Below are 13,356 nucleotides of genomic sequence, written 5' to 3' on the forward strand. Positions count from 1 at the left end.
GGGTATAATGGTGCATGCCTATCATCCCAGTACTTGGGAGGCTGAGGCAAGTGTGAATTTGAGGTCACCCTGGGCTACATAGTGAATTCAAGACAAGCCTGAATTACATAGTGAGGCCCAGTCTCAAAAAAACAAAAAGCCGGGCACGGTGGCACATGCCTATAATCCCAACACTTGGAAGGCTGAGGCAGGAGGATAGCTGTGTATTTGGGGCAAGCCTGGGCTACGTAGATCCTGTTTCAACAACAACAACAACAACAACAGCAACAACAACAGAGTATTCTCAAAGATCCTCCTTGAGCAAACGGGAAAAGTTATGTGAAAGAATGATTGCCTTAGCAGTGTTAGCTACTGTGGTATAGATGGGATTTGGGATGCGTAGGACTGGAAAAACAAAACAAAATATATTCCTTTGGTGAAAATTTTAATAAGCATGATTTTTAGAGCAGTATTTTGTTTTATTTTTTTGAGACAAGCTCTCACTGTGTAGTTCAGGCTGTCCTTGAACTCACTATGTAGTCCAGGCTGGCTTCAAACTTGGGGCAATCCTTCTGCCTCAGCCTCCTGCCTCAGCCCAAGTGTTAGGATTACAGATGTGCGCCACCGTGCGTGGCTGTAGCAGTATTTAAAGAAAGGAGGACTCCTACATATTTGTGCACCCCCACACACACAGGCATCTCACATCACCCCACAACCTTTCTTACAGTCACTGAAGCTTCTAGTGACACTTTTATTACTTAAAGCCCATACTTTACATTAAGGTTCACTCTTGGTATTGTACATGTATAGGTTTTGACAAATGTATAGTGACATATATCTGCCACTGTAGGTTCATACAGAATAGTTTCACTACCCTAAAAGTCTTCTGTTCTTTACTGATCCATCCCTATCTCCCCACAGCCTGTGATAACTCGAATGTTTTTACTGTATGCATAGTTTTGCCTTTTCTAGAATATCATATAGTTAGATCACAAAGCCCTATGTATGTAGTCTTTTTTTTTTTTTTTTTTGTATGTAGCTTTTTCAGGCTGTTTACTTTCACTAATACTCATGTTTCCTCTGTATCTTTTTGTGACTTGATACTTCTTTTCTCTTTGGCATTGAGAGAATTACATTACTGCAGTTTATTTACTAATTCACCTCCTTCCTGCTTACTTCCAAGTTTTGGCAGTTATGACTAAAACTGTTGTAAATATCTGTGTGTGACTTTTGTGTGCATGTAAGTCTTAGCTCTTTTGGCTATATGCAAAGGAGTGTGATTGCTGGGTTATATGTTATGAGTATGTTTAATTTTGAAAGAAGCTACCAAAATTCTTCCAAAGTGGTTGTACCATTTTGCATCCTCGCTAGCAATGGATGACAGGTTTTTCTTTTCCTGTTCCGTATCTTTGTCAGCATTTGATATAGCCCGTGTTGTAGGTTTGGACCATTCTCATAAGTGGGGAGTGGTATCTCTTTTGCATTTGTGATTACTTAATGAAGTACACTGTTGAATATCTCTTCACATGTTTACTTGCCATTGTATCTTTTTCAGAGAGGTACCTGTTCAGGTCTTTTGCTAATTTTAAATTTATTTTTTTATTTTGTGCTTTTTATTTTTTTTTTCCCGGTACCGGGAATTGAACTCACAACCTCACGCTTGCCAGGCAGGTGCTCTGCCACTGAGCTAAATCCCCAGCCCCCTGTGCTTTTGATTTTTTGAGACAAGGTCTTGCTATGCGGCCCAGGCGGGCCTTGAGCTACAGTCCTTCTCCTGACTCAGGCTCTTGAACGCTGGGAGAATAATTTCAAGTTCCATTTGTTCATTGGTAATATATGAAAAAAATTGACTTTTTTTTGGTACCAGAAATCAAACTCAGGACCTTGCACTTGCCAGGCAGGCGCTTACACCACTGAGCTATATCTCCAGCACCAAATATTGACTTGTTTTGTTTTGAGACAGGGTCTCGCTATGTAGTTCAGGCTAGCCTTGAACTTGCTTATATAGCCTAGGGTGGCCTGGGAACTTGTAGCAATCCTCCTGCCTTAGCCTCCTGAGTGCTGGGATTATAGGTGTGCACCACCACTCCTGGGCAGCAGTTGACTTTTGTGTTTTTAAAAATTTTTATTAGCACATGTTTGCAGTGCATAGTGATTCATTATTTGGAGAATTGGTACATGTACATGTGTATAACACACCTCAGTTCTTTTTATTTCCCCTTCCCCACCACCCCTGTTTCTTTTTTAAAAAATTTTTGCCAACATCAGATTGTCCTTTGTATATTAACTTGGTGTCCTGCAATCCTCTTATAATGGCTTATTATTTCCAAGAAGGATTTTTTTTAGTCAGTTACTAGATTTTTTGCATAGATAATCATGTCATCTGCAAACAAAAACAATTTTGTATTTTCCTTTCCAATCTTGTTTTCTTTTTGCCTCGTTGCACTAGCTAGTAATTCAGTACAGTGTTGAAAAGCGGGTTAAGAGGAAACATGCATACATTGGTCCTGATCTTAGCACAATGTTATTGCATTCTTTTTTTGGGGGGGTATTCATTTCTCACCCTTCAAATATGATGTACATATAGAGTTTTTTAGCAAATGTTCTTTTTTTAAGATAGTATCTCACTATTTAGTCCAGATTGGCTTTGAACTTGGAATCTTCCTGTATCAACCTCCTAAGTTCTAAATTAGGGGTATGTACCAACATGCTCACCCTATAGACTGTCTTTGTCAGGTTGAGGAAGTTCCTTTCTATTTCTAGTTTGTTGAGGGTTTTCATCATCAATGCGTGTTGGATTTCATTAAATTCTCTTTCTGCATCATTGATGAGATGTGCTTTTTTTTTTTTTAACGTGTTTGACATTATGGAATACATTAATTAATTTTTTTTTTTTGTACTGGGAATCGAACTCAGGACTTTATGCTTGCCAGGCAGGCACTTGTGCCACTGAGCTAAATCTCTGGCCCTCATTCACTGATTTTTGAATGTTTCTCTCATTCACATCTATTCAGTTCCTAAATCATGACTATTACATTTTCTACACATTCTTTGACTCTCTCCTGTCTCTCTCTTCTGTTACCACTTCTCACTGCCAAAACCCTTATTGATTTCTTCGTGATCTGCAATAATAAAATCTGTCTTTAACATTATCCCTCTTAAATTCTTTAGAAATACCCCAGAGGTAACACATACTTCAAATGCATATCTGGCCATGCGACTCTCCCACATTCATCCCTTTAATGAGAAAATTACAGCTCCTAAGCATGGCCTGTATATCCTTCGGGGCCAGCACCTCTGGCTGGCTCTCCAGATTCGCCTCTTGTCTCTCCTTATCCCCAGCTTTGTATTCCGTGCCACCGTCCTCCTCACCCTCCTCCCTGCCACTACAGAATGCTTTCCTTTCTGTGCACCTCATGCAGGCTTCTCCAGGAGTGCCTTTTCCTCCCACCTTTTTTACCTCCTCAGCGTCTGTGCGTCATGTACGAACCAAGCCAGCTGTTCCCTCTTCCTCAAAGCTTCCTCAAAACTCCTGGACTCCCCTGTCCCCAGCTGAGTTTCTGTGCACAAATCCCTTGTGATTACATCTTCCTGTTATTGATCATTCTACAGTCAGCCAGCAAGATTTGGGTTAGGCGGAATGTTAAGCCCTGGGATATAGCACACGTAAAGATCCTACCCTCCCAGAGCTTATGTTCTAGTGAGGGGAGATAGACGATAAACACTTGGAAATACAGTGTGTCGGTAGGTGTGAGTGCTGTGATGAAAAGCAGAGTGGGATGTCATGAGGTTAGGGGAGGTGACGCTCTAAAGAACATGATGACGGGAGGCCTCACTGATGTACAGACTGAGTGCTCCTTGCTAGAAATGCTTGGGACCAGAAATGTTTTGGCTCTTTATTTTAATTTTGGAATATGTGCATATATCAAGTGATACATCTTGGCAATGGGACCCAAGTCTAAACACAAAATTCATTTATACACATAGCCCGATGGTAATTTCAACCAGTATTTGTAATGTCCCTGAGTGCTGATTGCAGCTAATCGGCTGAGGTCAAGTGTGGAATTTTCCACTGTTGCATCATGTCAGCGCTCAGAAAGTTCGTGATTTCGGATTTTCAGATTCGGGATTCTCAATCCATACGGCCCTTACATACAGGGTAAATCAGCTTTTTGTCACTCTGATTAAATACCCAGCACAAACAGCTCAAAAGAGAAAAGGTTTATTTTGACTCATGGTTTCAGTCTGTCGTTTCCTGGCTCCAAGGCAGAAACATGGTCAGCAGAGTGTGGCCGAGGACAGCTGCTCACTCCATGGTGGCCAGAAGCAGAGAGAGGAAGGGGCCAGGGACAAGAATACGCCCTTTCCATGTTATGCCCTAGGACCCACCTTCTCCAGTCAGGCCCACTTCCTACCAGCACATTGGCTGTGAACCCACTGATGAGTTAGTGCCCCCCAGATCCAGTCTCCTTCCAAAGCCCCACTTCTGAACCCTAGCCTTTGGGGAGGCCATCTTGGTGCTGCTGCAGCTGCTGCAGTTCCTTCTCCAGCTTCTCCCCTTCCAACCCCTCCTTCTCTTCCTCCTCCTTTTTTTTTCTATTTTTTTTTAGAGACAGGGTCCCTCTGTATAGCTCAGGCTGGCCCTTAACTCCTAGCAATCCTCCTGCCTCAGCTTCCTGGGATTACCGTTGTGCATGCAACTTTCAGAGGCATTCCTAATCCAAACCTTAATAAACAGAAACAGTGGAAGGGAGGGAACCATTCGGGCACATATAAGGAAACTCTGTGGCTGAAGTTTGCTTGGTTTGTTCCAAAGTCAGTGAGGAAGGCAGTGGTATACTTAGAGCTGAGTGGGTGAGGATGAGGTTAGAAAGCCAGATGGTAGCCAGATCATGAAGGGCTTTATAGGCCATTATAAGAACTTTGACTTCTACCCTGAGACTGGAAGTCCTTTGAGGCTTTTGTGTAAAGAGGCGGCCAGCTTTGACCATATCCTAAATAGATACTCAAGTTGAAGATGGGTGAGGTAGGAGTAGTACTGGACAAGGGCAGAGGCATAGAGACCAGTTAGGAGATTAGTACAATAATCAGATAAATGGACTGACCACAGGCTAGTGATTGGATTTAGCATATGTTTTGAAAATAGAGCTAAGAGGACTGATAAAGGATTGGAGTTAGGTCATGAGAAAATCAGGAGTCAAAGACAACTTCTCGGGTTTTAGTCTGAACAACTAGGACAGAACTGCTGTAAGGCGGGAAAGCTGGCAGGACAATTTTGGAGGTGTAGAGTTTCAGAAACCTGTTAGGCTTTCAGTTGGAGATGTAGAATAGGTGACGGGAGGGGTATATCTGGAGTTCAAAGGAGAGGCAAGAGGTGGAAAAAGGAACAGAAAGGGGCCAACAGAAGAAACTGAGCGGGCATGGCTGGTCGGTTAGTGGGGGCACCTAGGGCACTGGCGGCAAACCTTTCCGAGCTTTCAGTGGTACAGACCGCCCACTGTGGCACCTGTGCCATAGTTTCGCCACCACTGATCTAGAGTCAGCTGAAGAGTGCATGTTAAAAAGTTAGACCCCCAAAATAAAAGACCCAGTCTAAAAATGAGCAAGTGAGATGAATAGACACTTCTCAGAAGAAACAGTACAAGTAGCCAGTAAATACTTAAAGAAATGTTCAACATTGCGCCCGTTAGAGAAATGCAAATTTAAACAACATTGAGACTCCATCTTACCCCAGAAAGAATAGCTATCATCAAGAAATCAAATACTAACAAATGCTGGCAAGGCTGCAGGGAAAAAGGAACCCTTCTGTATTGTTGGTGGGAGTGCAAATTAGTACAAGCACGGTGGAAATCAGTGTGGAGAGTCCTCAGAAAACTAAAAGTAGAAATTCTGTTTGATCCAGCTATTTCCCTTCTAGATATCTTCTCGAAAGACTTAAAGACATAGTAAGGTGATGCGTGCATATACCTGTTTATAGCAACACAGTTCATAATAGCTAAATCTTGGAAACAGCCTATATCTCCATCAGTAGATAATGAATAAAGAAACTGGTATTTACACACAATGGAGTACTGCTCCGCCATAAGGAAGTGTGAGCTTGTGTCATCTGTAGGAAAATGAATGCACCCTCAGACCATAATGTTTTGTTTTTTGGTACCAGAAATCAAACTCAGGACCTTGCTCTTGCCAGGCAGGTGCTTGTGCCGCTGAGCCATGTACCCGGCCCTGAGACCATAATGTTAAGTGAAATAAATTAGACATACAGACTTAAATATTGCATGGTTTTTCTGTTATATGAGAAATCCCAAAATATAAAGAGCAAAATAAGAGTTAGATAACAGAAAGTAGGGTGATAGATCTTTTTCTTTTTTTTTTTTTTTTTTTGGGGGGGGGTTTTCTCCGGTACCGGGAACCGAACTCACGACCTTGCACCTGCCAGGCAGGCGCTTTTGCCGCTGAGCTAAATCCCCAGCCCCTGATAGATCTTTTTCAAATGGGAAGGAGATCAAGAGATGGAGGGGAGAGGGAGGTACAGGTGGAGAAGGGGATATAAGAGTTAAGATGTGTCCTGTGATGGACCAACTCCACACAAGGAGTATAGAATTATGTGCTAATTATAGAATTATTACAAATTATATACTAAAGCGTGTATTAATATAAAAAAATCTTTTAAAGTACATGTTAGAGGGAAAGTTGGCCCCTGTCCAGTACTGTAGATAGATAGCTTCAACATGCTGAGGACATTCAACTTGAAGTCTCTGTCTGTATATTCTTCCAGGTGGCCAATAGCTCTGTGGGGGCAAGAACAGCATCCAGTAGTGCGGTTACAGCTGGGAAGTCAGTGAGATGTGGCAGGTCATTTCATGGCTTCCCTTGGGCTGCATCTGTCGGGCCTGCTAAGCTTGTCCTATCTGTGAAATGGGGAGGAAACAATGTCTCTTCTACTGAGTCATTTTGAGGATCAAGTGAGATTATCCATGTAAAGATCTAAGCATAGTTCCTCTCCTGTAATTAAGCACATGATGATTACTATAATTTTTTTTCTTTTTTTTTTTGTCTTTTTGAGACAGGGTCTCACTGTGCAGTTCAGGCTGGCCTTGAGCTCACTTTGTAGCCTGCTGGTCTCCAACTCATAATGATCCTCCTGCCTCAGCCTCCCAAGTGCTGGGATTACAGGCGTGCGCCACCATGCCGGCTCTTATAATTGTTGTATACCTGGCATGCTGCCCCTTCCTATTGAGCAGCATTTGTTGGATGAATGAGTGAATTGCTTTTTTGTTTGGTTAGCATTTCGCAATAAGGCACTTTCTACGTGCTCGTGAAGTGTCCCTGTGGTGTTGTGGCAGGAGAAAGGAACAGAAGTCCTGGGACAGAGCCTGCGATGGAGCTCCCCAACTACAGCCGGCAGCTGCTGCAGCAGCTGTACACACTGTGCAAGGAGCAGCAGTTCTGTGACTGCACCATTTCCATCGGCACCATTTACTTTAGGGCTCACAAGCTCGTTCTGGCCGCAGCCAGCCTCCTGTTTAAAACCTTGCTGGACAACACAGACACCATCTCCATTGATGCAGCTGTGGTGAGCCCCGAGGAGTTTGCCCTCTTGCTAGAAATGATGTACACTGGCAAATTACCCGTGGGCAAACACAACTTCTCCAAAATCATCTCTTTAGCCGACAGCCTGCAGATGTTTGATGTGGCTGTTAGCTGTAAGAATCTTCTGACCAGCCTTGTAAACTGCTCTGTGCAGGGTCAGGTGGTAAGAGACGTCTCTGTGCCATCCTCAGAGTCCTGCAGGAGAGAAACAGAGATGCCTCAAATAGAAGTCTTTTCCTCCGAAGGTGTGGAGGCATCTTCCACCTCCCTGGAGGCTTCTGTCACGTCAGGGGGCCCTGTGAAAGCCAAGGCCCAGGAAGCAATCCATGCAGGGACACAAGAGATGAGTGCAGGTCCTCCCACTGCCCCGGAGGTTCCCGAGGATGCAGAAGCCCCAGTGGAGAGTCCTCACCCAGCTGAAGTTGGTTCCCCCTCACCTGCTGGACAGACCTCGAGTGGAGCAAAGGGGCAGAGCACAGATCCAGGTAATGATTATTTAATTTTATGTTTAACTTCATTTTAGCTTCAATGGAAATGTGTAGTTTTGTTGTCAATTACTAGATTTGGTGCTCTCTGTTAAGTTTTTCTTTCATTGATAAATTTACTACAGACCACTATTAGGCAGGAAACTCAACTCCAGTGCAGCACCTCACTGCAGCGTTCTTTAGAAGTGCGTGTGCGTGTGTGTGTGTGTGTGTGTGTGTGTGTTTCAGGGTTGAAATCCTGGGGATGAGCAACGGCAGAAGAGGGGTATTGAAGTGACAGTGTCCCTCCGATCCGATCCTCACCCATTGTTTTAAGCAGGCTAAGAGCGGCACAGGAGGGATCTGGGGGAGACACGGGTGCCTGTTGCTCAGCACTGAGGTGCTAAGTGCGCAGTCTGTGACGTTCAGGTCTCTGACAGCTGAAAACTTTATTCAAGGTCATTTCAAGGAACAAATTGCTGTTTTGTTTTATTTTGTTTTACATTTAGAATGTGAGAGGAAACACTACCAGCTGAGTTTTCTTCTAGAAAATGAAAATGTTTTCTCAGATGCACTCTTGGTTACTCAGGATCTTTTGACAAGGCTAGAAGAATGTCCAGAAATTAAAGGCCCACAGAAGGAGGTAAGTAAGCTTTACTTTTCCTAATTCAGTGTCCTTAGGGTATGGGGTCAACTGTCCTTACGGGTAGAAGTATGAATATGCAAAATACCCCAGGGTTTCAAATTTCTCAGTCGTGAATGTTTTGGTCATTTATTCCCTATAGAGAAGTTTTGCAAAAGCACTAGACAAGATCACTTCAAAATGAAGTTATAAACAACCAAACAAAAATGAAGTTGTATTTTGATCACCATGAGAATCCCAGCTTATCATTGATGTTGGTGTTACTTCCTTTTTTCCCCCTTTCTTGTCTTCTTTTTTTTTAAACAGGGTCTCACTGTGTTATCTAGGCAAGCCTTGAATTTGCTGTGTTGCCCAGGCTGGCCTCAAACTTATGATTCTCCCACATCAGCTTCCTGAGTGCTAGGATCACAGGCATGCACCACCATATCCAGCCTTGCACACTGTTCCTTCCTGATAAATTCCTTCCTGATAAATCAAGGATAAAATGAGTCAGAAGGTGGTCTTGGATAACCCCAAATCAAAGATTAAAGCAAAAATAAAACAACAGATACTCAAAACATTTACAAAAAAAGGATGTACTATAAATTTAACACCGCTGGCATGGTGTCCCACTCCTGTAATCCTCTCACTTAGGAGGCTGAGGCAAGAGGGTCACCATGAGTTCAAGACCAGGTTGGGCTACATAGCAAGACCCTGAACACATTGGTCACTTTGCATAAAAATATGGTAAACATTAACACTGTTCTAAGATTGGTACATACTTCATCTCAATGCTCACAAAAATCACAACAGTGGGTAAAATGTTTTTAGTCCTGTTTTATGGGTGAGGAAACTGTCTCAAAGAGGTGATATCACTTGGCAAGGCACAGAGCTTATAAGACTCCAAGCCAGAGCCAGAGTTCAAACCCAGGCAGTACTGGGAATGGAACCCAGGGCATTGCACATGGCAGGCAAGCACTCTACCACTGAGGCTCATCCCAGCTTGCATTCTGACTGTAGAGCTGCCCCCATGCACACCTAATTTCCTGCCTCCCAGTAAGGTGAAATGATTCACATATGTAAATATGTTTATGAATTACTTAACAGAAAAGTATCAAAGGGCTGTCTTGCTCTGTTTCTTAGCTGACTTTTTCTTTTGTGCAGTAATGTGATTGAGACAAATCTCCATCTGTGTGCTCCTGCACACTTGACCCTTCAGACTTGACTCCACAGGCACTGTTGATACTTGCTTCCGCTCTGAGCGCCCTGCCACCCCCTGCTGACAGCCTTCAGCAGAGTGATCCCCCATCTCCCCCTCCCAGAGCAGGCTTGCAAGCCCTTCTGCTTGGTCAGGGTGGTATGGGGAGGTCCTCAGTTAACTCAGTGTCTGTTATGCACTGTTGTAATTCAGCCAACTGTGGCTCCCAGTATTTACATGTTTTCTTGATTCATAGCAGGTTACTTTAAAAAAAAAAAAAATCAACTGTAAGGTCCAATAATGGATTTTAACTGTATTAATTGACAGTTGGCTCTAACTGTAAGTTGTCATCTTAGGAGATATGCTATGTATGCGATAGGGCTGACCTCAGTGGCTCTCTTCGGGAGGGTTCAGGTCATAAATCCTTGGTAGTCTTTATACTGATTATGCTGAAGGACACTTTGGTTTTATATTTTTGCACTTCTGTGTTCTCCTAGCTATTAAGCCCATCATTTTTGTGATGAATTTGTTACCTTGATAGCTTCTAGACATACCTTCATTTTCTCCCTTAAGGCTTTCCCTGCACTTGCCCTTGGTTACAGAGGAGCCGCATTATTCCTCAGGTCAGCAATGCCCAAATTATTAGTATCCCTCTGTACTTACTTGAATTGTGTTTTGTGCCACTTTAGGGCTTTTGTTTTTTTGAACACTAGTGTCTAGGTCCTGGCTTAAGAAATGTCTGCCATACATGGATTCATTCAACATTTCTTTCTTTTTGTCCAACGCTTGCTCTAATCTTTTGGTGGCAGTAACATTATTAGTAGTTTGGAAGAGCACTGATTCACTGTTGTTGATCATTATAGGTTTGTGTTATTTCTTCCTTGGTTTTAGAGGTCAGAGTAACAGCTGTACAGGTCACTTGGTGGCTGTAGTTAAAACTGACTCTGTTGTGGCCCATAGTAAATCTTTTAACTTCAGAAAGAAAAAGGGAAAAGATGCTTAAGGAACATAAGATTAAATTGAATGTAAGGGCTGGGGATGTTGCTTAGTGTTGGAGCTCTTGCCTAGCAAGCATGAGGCCCTGGCTTTGATCCACAGCCATACATACATACATGCATACATACACATACACACATAGATGCTACTTTTTTTTTTACCATATTTGCGACAGATATTTTTACTGAAGAATGACAAAACATGACAGCTAAGGATGAAATACTTTATACTTAGATCTTCCATTTGCTTTTCTCTTTTGTGCTTCTTTTAGACAGATTTATAAAGAACTATGATTGACATACAGTAAACTACATGTGTTTAAATTATATAATTTGATAAATTTTGATCATCAAAATCAGAAGAGTAAGCATCTGCATCACCCCCCAAAGTTTGTCACATCCTTTTATGACCCAGCTCTCCTGTCCCTTCTGCACTCTCATCCCCCAGCTAACCACTGATTTGCTGTCAGTTTGGATGAGTTTGTATATTTTATAGTATTATATAAGTATAATATAAGGAGCATGTAGTATGTATTAGTTTTGTCTGGCTTTTATTTAGCGTTATTATGGAAATTCATTAATATTGTTACATGTTAGTTCCTTGTTATTACTGATTCTACTGTGTGGATATGCAGTTTATCTTACTTTACCATATACTATCATTGTGACTTTGAATAGCTCAGTTTTTATAAGCTTTAGTTTCTTTTTTTAACTTTTTTTTTTTTTTTAATTGAGAGAGGGTCTTGCTATGCAGTTCAGGCTGGCCTTGAGCTCACTTTGTAGCCCAGGTTGGTCTCAAACTCGCAACGATTCTCCTACCTCAGCCTCCCGAGTGCTGGGATTACATTGCCATGCCTGGTTTAAGCTTTAGTTTCTTAATGTGTAAGATAAGGATACATTGACTGGTATGGTAGAACAGGTCTGTAATCCCAGCACTCTGGGAGGCTGAGCCAGGAGGATTGTAAGACCATATCTCTCTAAAAAGGGCTGGGGATAAAGTTCAGTGCAAATGTCCTAGATTCGATCTCCAGTACTACCAAAAAATTTAAAAATGAAGATGCTTCATAGGGTAATTATCATAGGGTAATTATGAATTAATGAGAATTATGTATATAAAACTCATGGTAAAACATCAGGCACAGAACAGGAGCTTAGTACATAGCAACTGCTATTGTTTGTTTATACATTAGTCCGTAGTTTTAAACTTAATAGACCTCTAAGCCCCTTTTTTGCTGAATGTGTTATTACATACCAGTGTCATGGCTGTCTATTGTAATGCACAAAATGGTTTATTGTTACTTTAAGCTTAATTTGTTAGACATGCTTTCAGATAGGTACTACCATCCACTTCGAAGTAGCTTCCTGAGCTGCAGGGGTAGTATCTATTACGAAGCAGTCAGTCCCTACAACAGTGGTGCAACGTGTGTGTCTTAGTCACTTTTTAGTTAGGACACGATGCCCGATACCCATAACTTAAAGGACAGGTTTATTTTGGCTGACACTCTCAGTCCACGGTCAGCAGATTCCAACGCAGAAGTGGCACAGAAGAGGAAAGCTGCTCATGTCCTGGTAGCCAGGAAGCAGAGAGTGAAGGGAAGAGCCTGGGAAGGAGATAATAACTTTCCAGGTCACACCCTCAGTGACCCGCCTCCAGCCAGGCCCGGTCCTTCTCACTGCAGGTCAGCACTGAACCCATGAGTGGACCCCTCCAGCGGCCCCATGATCCAGTCACTTCCACACACTCAAGGCTCTGGGGGGACACCCCAGATCTAAACCATATCAGTACGTAGAAATCATCTGGTGTGCTTGTTAAAGTATACACCTCCAGACCTCACTTCCAAAGAGTCCAATTCTCAGGTTGTAGGTAGAGCTTGGGACTCTGTATATCTTTAACAGTTCCCCCATAGGCTGGTGTCTTGCTGAGGACCACATTTTGAGGAGCACTGCTCTAGAAGTTAGCGACGTGTAAAACTCTGGTGTGTGTTTGCATGTGTCATAATGTCTGTGGTGGCACCTTTCAGTGTTATGAGTGGCCTCAAAGTGCCCCTTTTCTCTAAGTGCTCCCCTTTGCTTACCCCTTGATGCAGCAGAAGCTTACATCCTGACCTGGTTGGTAGGAAAATAAACTGAAACCCGATCTGTCTTTACAGAGTGTCTGAACAACAAAGAAATCCTGCTACGTAGGGGATGCCCCCCTCCACCCTACGTGTGGTAGTCACCAAATCATAGGAATCACTGTAAAACTTGAGTGATGAGTGGATTTAAGAGTATTTACTTGGAATGACAAATTTTAAGTTTTAATGCAACTTTAAAAGGTCATTGGGAGTTTATTTGCTTTTTTGTTTATGAAGTTTTGGTTCCCAAGGAGCTTTGAATGTTTTCGGTTATTGTTGGTTGTTTTGTTATTAGGTTAATCATTATAACATTACTGATAATTTTTTTTTTTTTTTTTTTGGTTTTTCTCCGGTACCGGGAACCGAACTCACGACCTTGCGCTTGCCAGGC

General features: G+C 42.5%; 1 protein-coding gene across 6 annotated transcripts in view; it reads left to right on the forward strand.

Moving 5' to 3' along the window:
• Zbtb40 (zinc finger and BTB domain containing 40) overlaps window positions 1–13,356 on the forward strand; it is a 75,477-nt gene that overhangs the window by 28,311 nt on the left and 33,810 nt on the right. For all 6 annotated transcript variants that reach the window (XM_013519662.1, XM_005394741.2, XM_005394738.2 and 3 more), the window contains exons 2-3: window positions 7,267–8,057; window positions 8,546–8,679. In XM_013519662.1, coding sequence (XP_013375116.1) covers window positions 7,361–8,057; window positions 8,546–8,679 — 831 coding nt within the window. In that variant the 5' untranslated portion in view covers window positions 7,267–7,360. The remainder of the gene's footprint in view (window positions 1–7,266; window positions 8,058–8,545; window positions 8,680–13,356) is intronic.

The sequence above is a fragment of the Chinchilla lanigera genome, unplaced genomic scaffold, assembly GCF_000276665.1.
Source record: "Chinchilla lanigera isolate Chin_1 unplaced genomic scaffold, ChiLan1.0 scaffold00051, whole genome shotgun sequence".
NCBI classification, from domain to species: domain Eukaryota; kingdom Metazoa; phylum Chordata; class Mammalia; order Rodentia; family Chinchillidae; genus Chinchilla; species Chinchilla lanigera.